This window comes from Lichenostomus cassidix, unplaced genomic scaffold (assembly GCF_008360975.1).
Source record: "Lichenostomus cassidix isolate B80296 unplaced genomic scaffold, HeHo_3.0 HiC_scaffold_43, whole genome shotgun sequence".
Taxonomy (NCBI): Eukaryota; Metazoa; Chordata; class Aves; order Passeriformes; family Meliphagidae; genus Lichenostomus; species Lichenostomus cassidix.
The window spans coordinates 3,351,493-3,372,952 of NW_028147635.1; the positions used below are offsets into that span (position 1 = coordinate 3,351,493).

Here is a 21,460-nt window from a genome sequence, read left to right on the forward strand (position 1 = left end):
TCACAGCCTCCTTCTCCATCCAGCCAAGTTTGGGAATGGGAAATCCTCTTTTGGGGGGAAAAACAAGGTGTGAGTTCATTGGGTTTCAAGATTATTCTCTCCCCAGTCCATCTCTAGAAATCACCGGCTGTATAGTCACTGTAAAAAACCTCTTGTCTAAAAAACCTCTGAAATGCTGTGCTGGTTTAAACTGGCAAGAGAAATGGATTCCCCAGAACTGCCCCAAAAAAGATTAAGATGGGAGTCACAATCCACCAAAGAGATTACAAGAAATACAATGACACAGCTTTAACTCACAAAGGCAGAGAATAACCAGGCACCCTCGGAGAAGAGCAGCATGGTGTTCCTTAGTTCCTGTGCTGAGCGCCATGTGCACCCATTGTATGCCAAGAGAAAGCAAAAGGAAACCAAACCTGTTGGTCTGAGTGGTGATCACAGTCCTTCTGAAGTGGTAGTTTCAGTCTTGTCTAAAGCAGTGGCTGCAGTCCTGTAGAAGTTCTGCTCCACCTTCTCTGGATCTCTTGAGTTGTGTCCCACATCCCCAAAGCCAGATTTTATATGCTCAGGTTCAGGTGGCAATGCTCAGTACCTCCCCCAGGCCAGGGAGTTTCACAATGGAAAGATGGCATCCTGTGAGTCATGGGATATTTGGGGAGTCTTTGATGGTCTCAGTCATTTCAGCTGCCCATTGTGCTGGTGCCATTGAGTCCACGATGGCCCATTAGCAGAGATGACCCCTCAGGCTGGGTGGGACTGTGCTGGTGCTTCCCTGGAGGGAGTCATCTCAGCTGAGTCATTGGTGTGAAGAAACAGAAACACTGCCTTGCCTTGCAGGGTTTGCCTCTTCTTCCTTATCTCATTTAACACCCAGCTGGTAGCCTGAGGGATCAGGGGTGCACTGGGCAGCTCATGCAAACGACCTCTCATCAGCAGCTCATCAGAAATGACCTAATGGGAGTAGAATGCCTAGTTCGGTCACACCCACAGAGTGCTAAACTGGTGCCCTGCTCCTATAACCAGGACAGACTGGCAGTGAAATGTAATTGCAAGATGTTGTTCCACTTGGCTTTCAGCAAAATAACCCATGGACAGAGTTCCTTCCAGCTGCAATCATTCCTTGATTTTCACAGAGATTTGTTTCCCATTCCTTCTTCCTTCTGCTTCAAGCTGGGAATGTGCTGGAAAATGTCCAGCAAAGCAAATTTTGCTGTTTGCTCTTGGAACCCAAAAAGCAGCTGGACCTTGTCACCTGGCCCTGCACAGCTCCCTTGGGATGCACAGCAGAGCCAGGACTCTGGGAGCCTCGGGAATTGTCCCCTGGGATCCATGGCACACACTGCAATGGGTTGGAATTCCATATTTTGTAGCAAGGAAAAGATGTTCCTGCCCTTGAAGGCAAAGCTCTTGTGGGGCTGAAAGGCAAGTGGAGATAGTGCAATGACACTTCACTGCCAGCCTGTCCTGGCAAAGACTCAGCAGTGATAACTCCCTCCGGGGAAGCACCAGCACAGAATTTGGATGAAGAATCCAAAATTGGAGGGATGGGATCAGAATTGTGCAGGACAGGGTGGATGGGCTGTGTTTTGAGAGTAAATAAATCACCCAGAATTATTGATTTCTGTTCCATTCATTTTCAGTTAGTTCCAGTTCTATTTTCAGTGTTCCACCTTCTCAGCTGATTGCTCTTTGTGTCCTCCTTTCTCTTCTGCCTCTCTTGGCCTGCTCTGTTTCTCTCACAGTGTCTCTCTTTAGCCAGGGCAAATCCAAGCCAAAGACCCTGCCATGATATTTGTTCCCAGTCCATGAGCTAAAACAACCATGGATGTAGTGATGAAGGCTGGCAGTGAAGTGTCATTGTAAGATTTTACTCCACTTGGCTTTTGGCTCCTGCTTCTGAGGAGCTTTGTCTTCAAGGGCAGAAACATCTTTTCCTTGCTGCAAACTGGAATTCCAGACCCTTGCAGTGTGTGCCATTGATCCCAGAGGGCAATTCCCGAGGCTCCCAGAGTGCTGGTCCTGCCATGCCTCCCAAGGGAGCTGTGCAGGGCCAGGTGACAAGGTCCAGCAGCTGTGTTGGTTCTGCAATGTCACAATGGTGCATTGGTTCCATGAGTTTCCATCCTGTCAGAAATGGACTCCTTGGCTCCCCAGTGTCACAATGGCTGCTTGGGTCCATAAGGTTCCCCAGTGTCACAATGGTGTCCTTGGCTCCCTGAGGCCCAGCAGTGTCACAATGGAATAATGGTTCCATGAGGTTCCGTAGTGCCACCATGGTCTCCTTGGATCCTCAGGGTCACAATGGACATTTAAGACCACATTTTATCACCATGTGTCCTTGATCCAATGACCTTCTGTACTGCCAAAAATGGTTCATTGGTTCCCATGATGCCCTCCTGTGTCCCAGTGGATATTTGGTTCTTTGAATTTCTTCAGTGTCACAATGGTCTCGCTGCTTCCACGAGGCCCTGCAGCGTCACAGTACCCCACAGGTTCCATGAGCTCCTGTTCTGTCAGCAATGGTCTCCTGAGTTCCAACGAGGCCCCACAGTGTCACAGTGGCCCCTTCATTCCACGAGGTTCCATAGTGTCACAATGGACTCCTGTGTTCCATGAGGCCCCACTGTGTCACAATGACTCCTAGGTTCCATGAGTTCACAATGGCCCATTAGCAGAGATGACCCCTCAGGCTGGGTGGGAATGAGCTGGTGCTTCCTCAAAGGGAGTTATCACAGCTGAGTCATTGCCAAGATAGGCAGGCAGTAAAATTTCATTGCACTATCCTGCTCCACTTGGCTTTCAGTCCCACAAGAACTTTGCCTTCAAGGGCAGGAACATCTTTTCCTTGCTGGAAACTGGAATCCCAGCCCATTGCAGTGTCTGCCATGGTGAAGCACCGATAGACTCCACAACTCAGAAAGTTATGAAGTAGGTATGCTTTTATTCCAGCTGGGGTGCATGGGCAGCAGCCCCTCCAAAGGCATGCACACCATCAGCAGCTCTTCACTTGGTTTATATTAGGTTACAGGTTACATATGCATAAAGTTACACAATGCTCCTATACATACTCATTACCTGTCCCAGCTTTGTATTATAATGAGTTCAAAGTTCATTTAAATATGCTCGCACAAGCGCAGCGTCACAGATTAATTGTGGGCAAGGGTCCCGAAAATAAATGAGGGATAAAGTTAGTAGTCTTCCTCAGGATGAACTCTTCACCTTGGTTCCTTGCACATGCCCCCTTGGTTCTTGGTCCAAGTCCAAACCTTAGAACTCACTTGAGCCAGTTCTGGGGTCTGAGAGCAGGATGTTCAGTCAAATTCATTATTGTTTATCAATTATTTGCCTTTCCTTTCTATATCCTCCCTTTTACTGGGTAGGCAAAAATCATTAAGCAACTGATATATTGTTTTCAGCAAGCAGTTCTTAGTAAATCATTATCCAAACTCAGGCCTCCTAGGTAAGTTCCAGAAGATTATTATTCAGCTGCTAGCCCCCCTAAATTAGTAACTTCTACCCCTGTAAATCCATGGATCCCAGAGGACAATTCCCGAGGCTCCCAGAGTCCTGGCTCTGCCGTGCATCCCAAGGGAGCTGTGCAGGGCCAGGTGACAAGGTCCAGCTGCTCTTTGGGCTCCCAGAGCATGCAGCAAAGTTTGCTTTGCTGAACATTTTCCAGCACATTCCCAGCTTGAAGCAGAAGGAAGAAGGAAAGGGAACCAAGTCCCTGAGGGATTCAAGGGATGATTGCGGCTGGAAGGAACTCTGCCAATGGATTACATAGCTGAAAGTCAAGTGGAACAACATCTTACATTTCACTGCCAGTCTGTCCTGGTTATAGGAGCAGGGCACCAGTTTAGCACTCTGTGGGTGTGACCGAACTAGGCATTCTACTACCCTTAAGTCATTTCTGATGAGCTGCTGATGAGAGGTCGTTTGCATGAGCTGCCCAGTGCACCCCTGATCCCTCAGGCTACCAGCTGGGTGTTAAATGAGATAAGGAAGAAGAGGCAAACCCTGCAAGGCAAGGCAGTGTTTCTGTTTCTTCACACCAATGACTCAGCTGAGATGACTCCCTCCAGGGAAGCACCAGCACAGTCCCACCTACCCTGAGGGGTCATCTCTGCTAATGGGCCATCGTGGACTCAATGGCACCAGCACAATGGGCAGCTGAAATGACTGAGACCATCAAAGACTCCCCAAATATCCCATGACTCACAGGATGACATCTTTCCATTTTGAAACTCCCTGGCCTGGGGGAGGTACTGAGCATTGCCACCTGAACCTGAGCATATAAAATCTGGCTTTGGGGATGTGGGACACAACTCAAGAGATCCAGAGAAGGTGGAGCAGAACTTCTACAGGACTGCAGCCACTGCTTTAGACAAGACTGAAACTACCACTTCAGAAGGACTGTGATCACCACTCAGACCAACAGGTTTGGATTCCTTTTGCTTTCTCTTGGCATACAATGGGGCCACGTGGCGCTCAGCACAGGAACTAAGGAACACCATGCTGCTCTTCTCCGAGGGTGCCTGGTTATACTCTGCCTTTGTGAGTTAAAGCTGTGTCATTGTATTTCTTGTAATCTCTTTGGTGGATTGTGACTCCCATCTTAATCTTTTTTGGGGCAGTTCTGGGGAATCCATTTCTCTTGCCAGTTTAAACCAGCACAGCATTTCAGAGGTTTTTTAGACAAGAGGTTTTTTACAGTGACTATACAGCCGGTGATTTCTAGAGATGGACTGGGGCACGAATAATCTTGAAACCCAATGAACTCACACCTTGTTTTTCCCCCCAAAAGAGGATTTCCCATTCCCAAACTTGGCCAGATGGAGAAGGAGGCTGTGAGGAAGAGGAAGATGCCCCAGGACAGCCAGGCAGGTGAGGAGGAAGTCAGTGCCCCTTTCCTGCTCTCTTCTCCTCCATCTCCCAGCCCAGCATCACGCCTGGCTGCAGGACAACCCTGCTGCTGACTCTGTCCTGGTAGGGATGGACTGGGGGGATCTCCTTCCCCTTCCCTCTGGCATGGAGGCAAATCCCAAATCCTCTCCTTGTCCTTTCTGCCCCAGGCAACGAGCTGAGGAGAGAGACCAGGGAGGACAAGTCCTTACGGCAGAACCTCATGCAAGAGGCCATTTTGAGCAGCTCCATGACCCAGGAATCCAACCAGGAGGAAAAGTCCCAGAGATGCTGCACATGGAGGGGCTGCAAACCCAGCCCAGTGTGCTCTAAAGAGCAAAGACCCAGCCTGTGCCAGAATGTTGGCAAGAGCTCCAGCCAGAGTTCAGAGCTGGAGATTCCTGAGAAGCTTCATGAGACCAAGAAGCCTTACGAGTGTGGGGAATGTGGGAAGAGCTTCAGAAAGATCTCCAAGCTTATGGACCACCATCGGATCCACACCGGGGAGAAGCCCTATGAGTGTGGGGAATGTGGGAAGAGCTTCAGCCAGAGCTCCAATCTGATCCGTCACAAGAGGATCCACACTGGGGAGAGACCCTATGAGTGTTCAGAGTGTGGGAAGAGGTTTCAGAGCAGCTCAGATCTCCTCATGCATGAGCGGATTCACAGAGACGAGAGGCCTTTTCACTGTCCTGACTGCAGGAAGGGCTTCAAGCACAACTCCCACCTCCTCAGGCACCGGCGCATCCATACTGGGGAGAGACCCTATGAGTGTGGGGAATGTGGGAAGAGCTTCAGCCGGAGCTCCCACCTGATCCGTCACAAGAGGAGCCACACTGGAGAGAGGCCCTATGAGTGTTCCGAGTGTGGGAAGAGGTTTCAGACCAGCTCAGCTCTCCTCCTACACCAGCGTATTCACACAGACGAGAGGCCCTTCCGTTGCCCTGACTGCAGAAAGGGCTTCAAACATAACTCCCACCTCATCACCCACCGGCGCATCCACACAGGGGAGAGGCCCTTTGAGTGTTCCGAGTGTGGGAAGAGGTTTCAGACCAGCTCAGATCTCCTCATCCATGAGCGGATTCACACACAGGAGAGGCCTTTCCGCTGCCCTGAGTGCAGGAAAGGCTTCAAGCGCAACTCCCACCTCATCAGGCACTGGCGCATCCACACTGGGGAGAGGCCTTACAGCTGTCCCGAGTGTGGGAAGAGCTTCTCCAGGAGCTCTCACTTGACCCAACACCGACGGAGGCACCGGTAAGGGAAGCCCTGCGAGTGCCCCGAGTGGGGGAAGAGCTTCATGCACTGCTCCGTATTCATCCCCCATTGTAGGACCCTCATTGGGAAGAGCCCTGGTGACCCACACTGCCAGTGACCCAGTATTGTGGTTTGACCCTGGCCAAATGCCAGGCACCTACGAAATCTGCTTTCTCTTCTCTCCCCTGCTGCAGCTGTGCAGAGGAGAGGGAAAAAAAAAAAACCCTAACAGACACACACACACACAGAGGGCTTGTGAGTCGAGATAATGAACCAGGCAGGATGCACTGAGGGGTAGAACAGATTGAGAACTTAAAGTTGCAAAGTGGTTTATTGGTAACCTAACCCTAAACAGAGTCAGAGGAGGCAAATGAGAACTAAAGATAAGCTCTTAATACACTGTTTCTCTGCTCACCCTCTTCCTCTTTCCCACCAATAGCGCAGGGGGTTGTGGCGGGCAGGGTATGGGTTTTTTTTGGTCAGTCCATGACCAAAATTTCTTCTGCTGTTCAGGGAGAGGAGTCCTCTACTTAGCCATGGGTCCCTCCCACTGGAGACAGTCCTCTGCAAACTTCTTTGCCATGGGTCCAATCTCTCGAGCAGCAGCTGCTGGAATCTCCTGCCCCATGAGTTCTTGTCCACAGGGTTCAGAGCTCTGAGCCCAGGCCAGGCTGTTTCCATCCCAAGGAACAAGGCCTTTCCCTGCACTGGGACTCCCACTGGATCACAGCTTCCTCCAGGCATCCACCTGCTCCTCTAGCATGAGCACCTCCCCACAGGCTGTGGGTGGATCTCTGCACCCCTTGTGGACCCCATGGGCTGCAGGGGGACAACCTGCTTCCCCATGGTCCTCACCACAGCCAGCAGAGGATTTTCATCTCTGGTTCCTGGAGCACCTCCTCCCCCACCTTCTCCACTGACCTTGGTGTCTCCATGTTGTTTTCCCTCACATATTCTCACCTCCTCCTCATCCACTGTCTAAAAAGAAGTGCTTGCTCACATTGTTTTGATTGCTTCTTAAATATGGATGTCCTGGGGCTGCCAGGGAGACAGGACAACAGTCTCATAGTTGTGCTGGCAGAATGTGTCTACCTGAGCCCATCTGTTCTCCAGGAATTCCAGTTTTCTGTCCCAGTCCCTGGCCTGCCTCTCCCCATGTGGGGTGTACCCCCAAAGTGCCCAAATCACTGCTGAAGTGCCTGAGCTGCTCCCAGCTGTGGATGTTCCTGTCCACCAGCCTCTCCTGGTCAGTGCCATGGGGGGTGGGAGGGGGTTTAGGGAATCCTAGGGGGGGTTGGGAGGGGCTTTTGTGGCTTTTGGGGGCATTTGTGGTGCTGAGAGGGAGTTTGGCATGCTCTGTGAGAGAGGTTTGGGGTCCTGGCTGGGCTGTGTGACTTGGAGAGAATTTGGGTGGGTGTAGGTGGAGATGGGAATGGGGTTATGGTGGCTCTTGGGCCCATTGATATTGCAGGGAGTGGTTTGGGAGCATCCTAGGAGGAGCTGTTGGGTGGTTTGAGGGGCCTGGGAGTGGCTGTGGGGCTGGGAGAGGGTTTTTGAGTGGTCATGACAAACCCAGATCCCCAAAGCTGCCACCATACCACACCCCCCAAGGTGCTGCTGGGGTTTGGGGGCTCCATGTTGGAGTTCATCCTCCTGGCTCTGCGGGAGAAGGTGAAGGCTGTCCACAGGGGTCATGTGTGTTTCTGAGAGCATGTGTGACCCCCATCCAAGTGTCACCTCTTTTTCCCTCCCCACAGGGCTCCTGACCCAGCTCCTGCTGCCCCCAGGAGGGAATTTGGGGAAGGGGCAGAGGGGGTGCACAGCCCCCACCGGGGGATGACCCTGAGCCAGCGCCCTTTGTTTAGCACCAACCTGGGCTTGGGGCTGCAGGAGGAAGAGGCCGATGGGAAGCAGATCCTGCAGGTGGGACAGTGCTTGGGGTCAGGGCAAGGTCCTGCCCTGCACACCTGGCTCAGGTGTGACACTGCCCCGGGAAGGGAGCAGGACATTCCCATCCCCACGGATCAGGGCTGTGAGCAGCACTTGGAGCACAGACATGGAAATACTGGGAGGAACTGGGAGCACACTGAGGGTGGGAATTATCCCCACCACCACCTTTCCAGGGCAGCCCTGGATCTGAGAAATGCTCCTTAGGCCTCAGCCTTGGCCAACAGCCCCTGGGCTCAGCTCCTCTGCAGCTGATCACAAACACTGTCTGCTCCCAGGCACTGCTGCTGTCCAACCAGCTCCTGCTTTCTTTCGGAGCAGCCTTGGGAACTGTTTTTCTCCCCTCAGTGGCACAACATCCCTGTTCTCACAGTGTCAGAGAAAGCTGTTGATGCGAAGTGCAGCCAGGATGGAACATTGCTGTGACTAAAGCCCCTCTCTTGGGGCCCTATCAACAGGGCTCCAAAAGGAGCCCCTTGGAGCTCTCCTGGAGCAGTGAGCTCCCTCTGAGTGGGGCCTCTCCGAGCCGGGAACTCTCCCGTTTGCTGCACTCGGGGCATCCCCGAACAACGAGGGACCCTGGGCCCATCCCCCCACTCCTCCAGGCTCAACCCTTCGCCTGCTGGGGAGATGCAAAAGCATCCGCAGTGAGCATTTCCCTGCCCTCCAGGGCAATTTCTGACACCTCCCTGGCACTGCCTCTGTCTGTCTGTGTGCACACACATGTGCCTGTGCTCTGGAAATGGGGAGAAATGCTGCTCTGGGAGGTGTTGAAGTGCCTTGGATATCTGAGTGAGTTAGGCCTGTAAGTGAGGTTCAGTCATAAGGTATGAGCTAAGTGAAATGCTGCTAGGGGTTGTTCTTTTGCTAAGTTGTTAAGTTTAAGGTATATGTTAAGGTTAATGTAGAAGTTAAGTTCTGTTAAGTTTGAGGGCTGTTAAGCTCTTAGGCTGTATTCCTTTTATCCTTGCTCTCACTATCCTTTTGTCACACCTACAGACACAGACACACACAGGGACAGTTCTCGGTTCATTTCTGGTTTGATTGCCTGGTTTTGTTGTTGCTTTCTTCTCTTGGTGTGCCTGAACTGTGCAGTCAGGAGCAGAGTGACTCTTGCCAAGGAACTTTGTTGTGCTGTCACTGAATATTAAATCTGGTTTTGCTCATCCTTTGCTGGGGATTTTTTAGGTGTTCTCAAGCCCTCGTTCGTAAGAGGGTGAAGGAGCCCTGGGCCAGGCTCTTGCCCTGGGGGACACAGGGACACTACTGGGGGTCCCTGTGCCCCTGTCCCATCCCCCAGGGCCCTGTCCCCCCTGTCCCCATGTCAGGCTATGGGGGTCAATCTCGTGGAACATCCTCTGGGGGAGGCTGTGGCACTGGGGGGCAGGGGGGACCTGGGGGGACAGGGGACCCTGCTGTGCATGAGCAGCGTTGGACTTGTCTGGGGGAACTGTGAGGCGGGGCTGGGGCAGAGTGACCTCTCCAGTGATGTCATACAGTTACCCAGTGATGTCACACAGCCACCGTGTGTTGTCATAGCCCACTCTGTGATGTCACAGGCAACTCTGTGATTTCACACAGCCTTCACTATGGTCTCATGAAGCTGTCCTGTGATGTCAAAGCACATTGGATGATGTCACATTGCCACCCTGTCATGTCACACAGTCTACTCTCTGACCTCACAGCCTGCTGTATGATGTCACACAACCAACCAGTGATTCCACAGCCCTCTCTATTATGTCACTGATCACACCCTGCTCTAGGATGTCACAGCCTGCTCTGTGGTGTCACAAGCCAGTCAGTAATGTCACACAGCCAACTCTGTGATGCCATACAGCCACTCAATGATGTTACACAGCTCACTCTGTAACTGCACAGCCTGCTCTGATGTCATACAGCAACCCTGCGATATCACAGCCTGCCCTGTGATGTCACACAGTCCCCTCTGTGATGCCATAGCTGCTCCATGACCTCACACAACCAATTCTGTGATGTCATAGTCCAACCTGTGACCTCACACAACCTACTCTGAGATGTCACACAGCCCCTTTCTGACATCACAGCTGCTCTGTGGCTCTCTGACACAGCCCCAGAGGTGCCCATGGCTATGACACAGCCCCCCCTGGGCCATGGCACAGCCCCTGCCAATGCTGAGCACCTGTGAGCTCTGGGTGTGCCCTGCTGGTGTCCCTGAGATGGCCTGGCAGTGCCCCAGCCCTGCTGGGCTGTGCACAGGAGCTGCTCCTGGGCAGAGCTGTCTCTCTGCAGCGCTGCCACTTGCCAGGAGCTCCACGAGGCCTTGCTCTGTCACACGGACTTTTGGTTCCATGAGGTTCTGTACTCTCAGCAATGGTCTCCTTAGTTCCAAAGTGTCACCACGGACCCTTGGTTCCATGAAGCTCTGCTGTGTAACAAGGCTCTCCTGGATTCCATGAGGAATACAAAAGCTTTGCATAAACAATGAGCAAGACCATGGACTCCTTGGATCTGCGCTGTCACAAAGGACAGTTGGTTCCATGAGGTCCCATACTGTCACAATGGATATTTGGTTCCACAGGGTGCCACAGTGTCACCATGGTCTCCTTGGTTCCACAAGGCCCTGCAGTGTCACAGTGACTCCCAGGTTCCATGAGGCTCCACAGTGTCACAAGGGCTCCATGTGCCCCAAAGTGTCACAGTGGTATCCCTCCTGCAGCAACCAGCAGCCAAACCCACTACCAGGGCCAAATGCCTGGGAAGAAGGAGAAAGGGAGGCACTTTTGGAGTGATGGTTTTTGTCTTGCCAGGTCACAGTGACATGGGATGTGGCCCTGCTGTCCTGGAGATGGCTGAACACAGCCTACCCATGGCAAGGGGGAAAAGACAACAACCTCTGTCCATGGAACTACAGCAGCAGAGAGGTCAGGCCCCAGAAGGCTGGGTTGAAAAGACTGTCACCAGCAAGGGAAACACCAATGCAGGACATTTTCTGGAAAGCTGACATTTCAGGGCATTCTTTTATACAGGGATGCAGCACCAAATAGCAAAATTGACAGTTTCAGCTTTCCGTATGCCTTGAGAACAGCTGGAGTCTTTTCAGCAGTGTGTGCTGTTCCATCCCTTGCTTAGGGTGAGAATGTTGGATCTCTCAGCAGGCTCTGCTCTCCTGGGGGCTGATCTTCCCAGGCAGGCTCTAAAAGCAGAATAAAACAGCAGCGCAAGGCACAGCACAAAGGAAGCACCGGGCTGATCCCATTAAAACTGCCCTGCAGGGACATTTCACGGCTGACCCTCAGCAGCCCGGGCTGCAAACAAAGCCCGCTCGGGCCGAGCACAAGATCCCCACAGAGCCCTGAGCAACAGCTGGAGCCCAGCAGGGCCTTGGAGGAGGCAGGGCGAGCCCCGGGCCGGGTTCCAAAGGGGCTGCGGGGCTGGGGGCGATGGCGCCGAGTGCCCTGCCCGTGTGTGCCCTGGGCTCTGCGGCGCCACGGGGACACAGCCCGGGGCCGGGGCTCGGTCCTGCTGCCCCCAGGGCGCTGCCGAGGGCTCCCCGCCCGCCGGGGCCGGGGCGGCGCTGAGGGAGCGGCGCCGCCATTGCTGCCGCCATTGCTCAGGGGCGCTGAGGGGAGCGCGGCTCCCGCCAGCCCTGCTCGGCTGTGAGGGGAGAGAGAGAATAGAGAGAGAGGGAATGGAGAGAGAAAACAGACAGCGAGAGTAAAGATAGAGTAAAGACAGAGAGAATAAAGACAGAAGGAGTGAAGACAGAAGGAATAGAGAGAGAGAATAAAGAGAGGGAGAATAAAGACTGAGAGAGTAAAGAGAAAAACACAGAGGGGATAAAGAGAGCATAAAGACAGAGAGAATGAAAACAGAATAAAGGCAGGATATAGACAGAATAAAGACAGAGGGACTAAAGAATGAGGGAATAGAGAGAGACTAGAGAGAGAGAGAGAGAGAAAAGACAGAGAGGATAAAGGCTGAGAGAGTAAAGACAGACAGAAAAAAGAGGGGATAAAGACAGAGAGAATCAAGACAGGCATTGCTGCTATAGAAGGTCTGTGCAGTTCCCAATGCCTTCGGACACCTGCCCGAATGGCCATCCTAAGGGTGTCACCATCACCACTTGGCTGACCCAGGGCCAACATCCCCTGTGGAGATACTGGGACCAAAGTTATGTGAGCTGTGATGCCAGACACAAGGGGTTTAGTCTCTTTGGGATGAAGAAACAAGTTTTTCTGTCCATTTGAGATAGAAAACAACTTTTGATTGCATCAATCTGTTGTATATGGCATTCAAAAGGCATCACAAATACTAAAAAGAAATGATGATAAATATCTGTGGTTTAAAAAAACATAAAGAGGTAGTTAGAAGCAACATACATACTGACCAAAGATTAAATAAAAGAAAAACTATTGTGTTAAAAAATCTTATGCAGTTTTGTCAGTGATTGTTCTTGGTTTATAAAACTTTTAAATTTGTTTCCTCTGATCTGCATTTTTGTCTTGCACACATGAAGGTCTGTTGTCCATTCCAAGAGAAAGGCATCCATTATGTGAAAAACGAGTTTCACTCTCCTGTTGAAATTTAAAAGTTTAATAAAGGACAATAGGGGATGTTATAAATTGGGTCTCAAAAACCAATCAGAGACGTAGAGCCAATTAAAGAATTTATTAATTGAGCAAGCAGATTGCAGCCAATTTACAGCGCTGGGCGGGCGCGGCGAGCCTCCCTGCTACGCCTGCAGCACCGCGCCTAAAGATTACAAGCCATCAATTTTTATAGCCCTTTTTACCCTCTCCCTTGAGTCCCCTCGTGGGTCTTGACTGGCGTTCTTTTGGGTGTCTCGATTGGCCGCAGAATCGTCGTTCTCTGCGTTGGTTGGTTGTGGTTTGGGGTACGCGGCTCTCGGAGGGGTTTCTTTCTTGCCAGCAGTTAGACTGTGTCCCGTGGGAATCACACAAGGCTTGCTGAGCGGCCTTGCGAAAAGAGTTACAATTGTTGCAAACCTGCAGCAGAAAGGTTTGGCTCTAAAACAGGAACTCTTTCTGTTAAAGCAAAACTAAAAAGCAGAGCTTAGCAAAAGTAAAGAATTAAAACTTATTGATTTTCTAAACGATTTCGTGAACTATACCTTCTGTAATTTATCACATACACCATACAGGTGACATTTGTTTTGCAGTTTGAATATGCAATGTTCATACACAATGCTTATACAAGCATAAATAGCAGCTTTAAATCCTAATTCCTTCTTCACACAAGGATGTGTAACCCATCAGAAATATTTAACAAGGAGCCATATTAGCTTTGGGCTTGATGGTATGGGTTGTTTAAAGTGTGTGATGAGTAATGGGATCTCGAACAAATACCACTCTTTCTAATTTGGGTTTGTTCTTTATCAGCCCTGCTGCATAGAAATCTCTTCTTTACAGCAGAGACAAAATGAAATTCCTTAATACAGATGAGAATTGTGTAATTCAGGCTGATTAAAGGGGAAGTTCTCTGTTATTGTGAAAAGATAAACTAAATGACCTGTTTGATGTACATCCTGGAGGAGGCTTTGAAGTGAAGAGTGAAAAAGAAAAAATATTTTCCTTACGAAGTATCTTGAAAGAGTTGTTTTGGTTTACAGAAGCAGCTGCACTGATCATGACCTCCACAATTATAAATGCACAGCAACGACTTACTTGACTTAATCTGGCCACAATTCAGAGCTGCAATTCCCAAATCTCATCAAATAGGTTGTTATGCTATAATAACGAATGAGAGCAGAAATAGCAACATTTCTCATCAGGGTTTTGGCTTGGAAAGGCCATTTAATTTATGCTCCCTCAGCTGCCAGCCTAAAGTATGCTGTGCAAACCTTAGGTGTACATTGGGACTTTATGTATTTCTTTAGCATCAACTTAGGTGCAAACCTGGTGTAAAACCCTCCACACATCACACTGATTTCCAGTGACAGAACTTCTCTGTTCCAGCACAAAACTGACTTTTCCTGCTCCAGCAGGGAACAGCCCCCATCCCCCTGTGCCACCCCATCCCTCTTCTCCTCAGGAGACACCAGCCCGAGCTGTCAGCCGTGTCCTGCCTCAGGTCTGGGCACAACTTTTCTGTCAACAAAAGATCTCCTGGACCCTGTGCAGACTTGGCTGTGCAGCAGGATGGAGACCATCTACAGGGAGCAGTGGTGGCTTGCAGAGATCTCACAGAGCTGCATCCTGCACACTCTCTGTATGTATGGGCCAGACCAGGAGATCATGACCCAGAGCCTGCAGGACATCCTGGAGGAACACACAGTGCCACTGGTCCAGGGCACCACTGACATCATTGTGAGGCAGTGCAGAGAGGAGGCCCAGAGGCTTCTGTGCTCCCAGCTGCTGTGGGTGAGGATGACAGCCCAGCAGCCAGCAGCAGCTCCAGCAGCTCCAGCAACTCCACCTTGTCCTTGCCTTGGATGGGGACTCCAGCCAGCAGCCCTGCAGTCTCAATGGAGGAGGAAGAAGCTGCCACAACATAGGCTGCCCACCCCAGGGGTCACAGGCACCCCCAAATTGTGGCTCTGTCTGCAGGGTTGGACCAGTCCCAGGAGGAGCCAGAACAGGAGTGGGGATGGTGGTAGGTCCCTCTGCCCAGAGCAACAGGCCCACACCCTCTGTATCAGTATCATGTTGTCTATAATTTGTTTGTGGATTTGTTGGGTTTTTTGTTGTTGATCAGAAGGTTTATATATATATGTCTCAAAGAGCAGATAAGGTTCAAACTAAAAGATTGCGGGACATTGTAGATAAACGCTAAAAAAGATTTGGAATAATATCAGTTATATTGGAATAAGTGGTAGACAACTCAAATATCTGTGCAAACATGAGAATAGATATTACTTCACTTCATTTGGGAGTGCTTTCTATAATTATGGTATAGGCTCAAAAATTATTGCCAACTCCTACTTCAGTACACTTATATTAAAATGTCTAAATCAAATAAATCACCATCAAACCCTTTAAATTCATTAATTTCAAATTTGCAAAACCTTCCTATGTGTGATGGTATTGCAGCCTCCTGAGTTCCTGAAGCCCTCACTCACCTCAGCTCAGTTTGGGCACGAAGGGGATGGTTCTGTTTGTGAGATGTGGGGACAGGAGGAGGGAAGACTTTGCAAACGCTGTCACCAGGGCAGGGCTGTTTTCATTCATGGTGACAAGTGGGAGTACTTAAGCTTTTTATTTACTGAGAGGGAGGTGCTGAAGGGCAAAACTTCTCAGGAAGAAGGACATGCTGCACTTCCAAAGGAGGGTGAGTGAAGGGGAAAAGTGTCATTCGTCTTTCATGGAAGGTGTTTCATTTTTAACAAATTATTTTTGCTGAAGATATACCTAGACAGCACTGATTTAGAGCATTTTATCAGACTCCCAGAGTATCCTCACATCTGTTTTGCCACATTTTCTCTCTGTGTTTCATTGTGAATGATTTCTCCTCCCCGGGTGGCTCCTGCTTGGAGCTCTCTGCTCAGTGGAGTCCCGTTTGCTCAGCAGCCTTTGCAGCGAGTTATTCCCCAGCGTGTGGCTCTGCTGCCATCCCAAATCTGCGGTTTCACTGCCAGCCTGACTGAGACTGGGGAGCTGCTGGGCATGGCTGGAGAATTTCCCCCAGTCCCCTTCACTCACTGCCAAAATCCTCCAGCAATACTATGTTTACATTTGCTTATTGCTTGGAAAAACACAACTTCATGCTTATTTCAGTTTAAAAATTAAATTTATTGAAGATTATTACACTTGCACTTCTGATATGTAAGTACACAAAAATCAACATAAGTTAAAAAATTAGATTTATTACAAATTGCTGCAACCACACTAAGAATTAATATACAAATATCAATTTAAGTTTAACAAAAATAATTTATTACATCATATATATATTATATTATATTATGAAAATCTAGCACAAACATAAAAATAAAACCAGATGTAAATAAATAGAAATAGAAATCTAACTATACAAACATCAATCTACCTATCTAAATATCCATATATAATTATCTATAAATATATCCTGAAGGGATTTCAGAAGCCCAATCTCCACACGTTCTCCCTCTGTCTCTTCCTCCCATGCAGCACAGCCCTCCTGGTCAGGGACAGCAGATGAACATCTGGGAAGCAAAGGCAACACTGAGTCAATATCGGGACATTTCCCTGGGCAGCAGCTGCACTTGTGTGAGGAAAGAGAAAATCTCAGAGCCTCCCCAGCAGGGTGAGAAAGAAAAAGCAGGCTGAGCCTCAGCCCCAGCCTGCCTCACTGGCCCTGTGGCCTCACCCAAGCTCTCAGGGGGCAGCAGCAGCAGCTCCCTGTTCACTGCTCTTGCTGGTGCCCTTCAGCTTCTCCCTGATGGTTCTTGTCACTCTCCGATGTTCTTGAGGCATTTAGGGAAGCTGTGGCAAAATTGTACACACAGGAATTGGTGGAATGGCCTGGCAGAGCCACAGTCCTGGACCCCTCTGTGCTCCCTGCTGGCTCCCTCCATCCCCTCAGCCCTGCCATCCCCTCAGCAAACCCACAGCCCCCCCGTTCCTTCAGACCCCCACAGTCCATTCTGACACATCGAGTCCCCTTAGACCTGCCACCCCCCTCAGCCTGTGCCACTTCCCTGTCCCCTCAGCCCCCACCATCCCCTGCAGCTCACCCTGAACCCACAGCTCCACCATTCCCCTTTCCTCCCCCACACCCCTCAGCCCCACAGTCCCCTCAGCCCCACCAGCACCTCAAGCTCACTGTCCCTTCAGTGTCACCTCTCCTCAGCCCCCTCAGCCCCTCAGTCTCACCGTCCTTCAGCAGCTCCTCAGGGGACACCAGCTGCTCTCACTGCTCTAGGGACACCTGGGGACACCTGGAACTGCTGCTCCGCCCGGGCCGGCCGCCAGCTCGGACCCAGCACGGGAAGAGGGGACAGAGGGGACATGGGGGGAAAGCAAAAGATGAAATAGAAAGCAGAGCAGGGAAAGAGGTTAAAAGTAAGCCTATGCCTACACAAATATTAATTCATGTACCTAAATATTAATAAAACTCCAACTATATACATTCCTTAATTTAACTATATGCATATAAAACTTACTCTAATTACATATAAATGTATCTATGAAAATCTATAAATCTAACTACAGATATATAAATTCAATCACAGCTATAACTATATTTATGTAAATGGATCTAAATCAAACTATACAGATTTTTAACTGTAAGCACATATAAACACAACTTTATAATTCTAGAAATAAATCTACATAGGTATAAAAATGTAATTGTAAAAATCTAGAAACATAATATATACAGAGGGATCCCACCTGTCTGATCTTCACAGGCTCTCCCTTGGTCTCCGTGTCCCACGCAGGGCAGCCCTCCTGGCGAGGTAGATCAGATGGATGTCTGGGAAACAAAGAGAACACTGAGTCAATATCTTGCCTTCATGAATATTTCCCTTTGGAAGGAATTGTAGTTCTGTCAAAGATTGTAAAAGATTGCCTGAAAGGCAGACTCTCACATGGGAATTTGAGGCCTCCTCTTTACAGAAGAGGGATCCTTCCAAGTTTTCAGAACTTCACAAGTTTTGGAGTATCCCAATAAAGCTGCAGCACCCGCAGTGAAAATGGCACCCACCAGAGCTTGAAACACACACAGTCCCAGCTCACACAAAGAACCCAGCCTTGGTCTTTCTCTGTGCTCACAGAGACACCTCAGTCCTCACTGAAATGGCTGAAGCTGACGGGTGATGTGAGCTGAGTTACAAACCAGCACTGGTCCCTGGCATCTAAAAAGTGCTCTCTGCAGTGAGCAACAGCTCTTCCAACTCGACCAGCAGCTTTGGGATGAAGAGCTGGCAGAGAAAGAGCTCCCTACAAGGCCTGCAGGCTGTACCAGCCTTGCTTGAGAATGCAGATCCAAAGTGCTCTCTCTCTCTTATTAGTTCTCACTAATCTGAGGAAATTAAATTTTGCTTTTAGCTACTGCATTTGTGTTCTGTGATTTGTCTGGCCTCAGAGGTTCTACCACCTGTATTTTTAATGTGTCTCACTACAGCAATCAGCAGACTGCTACTACAGAGATTTAATGCTTTCAGACACAAAGCTCAGCCTTCTACTCTGACATTTTGCTGACATATTCCACAGTTACTTCAAGAGTCATTCAGCACTGCCTCCAGAGCACTGCCACCCTGCAGCAAACCTATCCACGGACTTCAGCTGGAAACTGGGACACCCAGCTTGGTGACACAAGTGCCAGAAGGTCAGCTTTATTCACTGCTCTCTTGCCACACCCACAGGACTCAGGGTCAGTGCTGCCAGAGAAGCGTGGAGGGCAGGGCTCCACCGGGGAGGCTGTGCCAGTGCCCTGCTGGAACTCAAGGCACCAGGAAGCACCAAGCCTGCAGACAAGAACTCAACTCCTCTGATCTCCCTTCCTGCCACAGGCAGGCTCACAGCAGCCATCTCAGACCTCTCTCAACCAATGTGGGCTCTCTCCTTACCAAGCTCCTCGGGCTCCAGGGAACTGTTCCCATGGCTCACGGTGCCAGGCAAAGCTCTCTCTGCTGCAGCCATGTTCTCAGGCTCCCCTCCTGAAGACTCGGGAGCGACACCAGTGCTCCCCTTAAAAGAAAACCAGAAAGAAAGAAAACCCAAAGATCACTCACTGTTTTCTGCAGGGATACAGTAGTTAAGAGCCTGCAATATTTCTTTCTCTTGAGGAAGAAAATGCTTCTGAGAACTGGCATGTGTGAGTTTACAGAAGACAAGAAGCCATCACACTTGGCAATACAATATGGACAATTCCAAAAAATCCCATTCCCAGCCTTGAATCTGCCTCTCCTCAACAGTAAATCTAGAGAAGGCAATGGGTCTGCATATTATATGAAATGGAGGAATCCTTTGGCAAAGCTGTGTAATAATATGCAAAAATGCCTGTGCCAATACAGACACTGAACATTTCAGGCAAGTCTGGGAAGAGGTAAGAGTTAAGAGAAAGTACATTCCTAAGTCAAAGAGGAAATCTGTCAAACACAATGACTAATGGTCCCTGACTGAATTGCACTTCAACACAGCAGAAGCCCCTGGGCTTCAATTTCATGTGCAGCACCAACATTGTCCTTCCCTCCAATTCACAACTCACAGGGCCTCAGAACCAACACATCTGCTCCCTAAAGACTCCAGGGCTCACTCACTTTCATCTCTTGCTCCTAACAAGGAGGTCTGGCACCCAAAGGCAGTGGAGAAGATTGACTTCTCAAACCCAGTCCAGAAGCTGCCAAAGCTACAAGGTTGAATGTGGGGCAACACTGAACACATGACGTGGGCACTAAGGAAGGAGTCCTGCCAGCTCCTGGCACAGGGATGTGCTCCTCCCTCCACAGCCCTGAGCACAACAGCCTCATCCAGGCTGCAGCTTTGCCAGGACTGGATGGGAACACACATCTCTTCCCACAGAGATGTCCAAGAGGAACATGACAAAGCTCTGGAACATGGAGAGCAAGACTGGCCAGTTTGCCAGTTTGCTGAGGATTTCCCAGATACACATGTGACTGCAGGCTACAGAGAGGACCAGAAAGCTGCAGCTGCAGCACATCCCCTCACACGGCTCTGGCAGTGCCTACACACACAGCAGGGCTCACACAGCAGCAGCAGCTGCAGCCCAGCCCTTGCTCTGCCTTGGCCTTCCAACCAAAAGGAGGCAGAGCCCACAGCTGGTGCTGTAACAGAGGCTCCTCTCACATGCCCCTCCCTGGGTGGGACACTTTGCCTTCAGGGGCAATTCTCCAAACACTCTTCTCCTATTTCACATCAAGCTAAGCTTGTTAGAACCTACAAAGCATCACCAGGAATGATGCCCCTGCACTAGGGATTCTTCCCAGGAAAAGGAGAAAGGAGCACCTAAACTTGGCCAACACCTCTCATCCTCACTAAGGATGAGCCCCCTTTTCCTTCCCTCCTCCTTTGCAAATCTTGCTTTACCAAGCAAATCCTTCCCTGTCCATTCACAGCTCAATTCAAGAAGCCTTTCCTTCTCAGCCATGCAACAACTTTCAAAAGCTCTCAGTCCAGCCCTTTTCATCTCTTTCCAATGCAGTTACCTGAGCAAAGGGAGACCTTTCAGGTGGGGAGCAGGAAATCATCTCCTCCAGCGTCTCAAGCACCAGGTCCAGAGTCAGTGGTGGCAATTCCTCTTCCCCAGGCTCATTCCATGGCCAGCTGGAGGCTGTCCATGCTGCACAACCAGCACTGCCAGTCGGAGCATCGGGGGCTGAACTGCTCACTGTGGCTGCAAGAATCCAAACACTTGGGTCAGGCTCCAGAACAGAGCTTGGCACACAGAGCTCTACTGCTGCCTTGGATCAAACACCACAGGAAGCACACAGCAAACTCAGTGCCAGAAATGTATTCCAACTTCCCAGGGGATTGGAAGACTGATTTCTTCCTTTTAAAAAGTATTTATTCTAATTGATGTGCACGTTGGTTAAAGTATGGACTGTAAAACTGATCTAGAGACACACACTAATACTTTGTAATCACAGCTGTTTCCATCTCTCCATCAGCTTGAGGATTTGGCTGCTTTTGAGTTTTGCTGAACAAAGAAAGTGGATCCCCCTTGGAAGAGCCCAGATCTGCAGACATGCAGGCTAAAATCAAAGTGGGATTGTATTGCAGAAAAGCAACCTTGTGGCTGAGGCTGTATTCTGCAGCTGCAACTGTTCTGGGGACACACAGAGCTCATTGAAATGCAATAAAAGTCTTTGCAGGAGAGACAATCTTTAAACTCTGCAATATCCTATCAGCATCCTAGTTTGGCTTCACTCAAGAAAACAGGGGAGCTCACCAGACACTGAGCAGTTGTGGGCAAATGTTTTTTGCCTCAGTCTTTCTCCTCTACAGAGAGACTGTTTGGAAAACCCCCAGAAAATCCTCCAAATCTGGAGGAAGGACAGGAAATACAGACAGAGATTGTTTTTGTTCTCAAGGTCCCCCTTCCTGGTCAACTTGACAATTTCTACCTGATTCTCACTTGACATCTACCCATGACAGAGTACTGCAGAAAAATACTTTAAATGGTCTGTTGGCTGGAGCAGTTGGTAAAGCAAGGGTAGAAGTTCTTTCCCTACCTGATGGGCTGTAGGCTGGCAGGTGCTGCTCTGAAGATGTGCAGCTGCTGTCACTATTGCTCCTGGGCTTCGTTTCCCTTGGCAGCAACTGTACTTTACTCAGCAAAGAGCAAAACTCAGATCCTCCCAAGTAGGGTGAGGAAGAAAAAAATCTCCACATGTTCTGGGGCTTTGCAACAACCAACTCCCTGTTTGTCTATTTAGGTCTCACCTATTCGTTTAACCATCTGGTAAAACTGTCCCCTG

The 21,460-nt window shown here is 49.8% G+C and overlaps 2 protein-coding genes across 2 annotated transcripts in view; one reads left to right on the plus strand and one right to left on the minus strand.

Annotated features, from left to right (window-relative positions):
• Positions 1 to 21,460, minus strand: part of LOC146421185 (uncharacterized) — a 262,722-nt gene that overhangs the window by 128,171 nt on the left and 113,091 nt on the right. The gene's annotated exons all lie outside the window — the stretch shown is intronic.
• Positions 1 to 21,460, plus strand: part of LOC146421186 (uncharacterized) — a 200,937-nt gene that overhangs the window by 110,178 nt on the left and 69,299 nt on the right. The window contains exon 8 of the mRNA XM_085047574.1: positions 5,324 to 5,943. Coding sequence (XP_084903700.1) covers positions 5,324 to 5,943 — 620 coding nt within the window. The remainder of the gene's footprint in view (positions 1 to 5,323; positions 5,944 to 21,460) is intronic.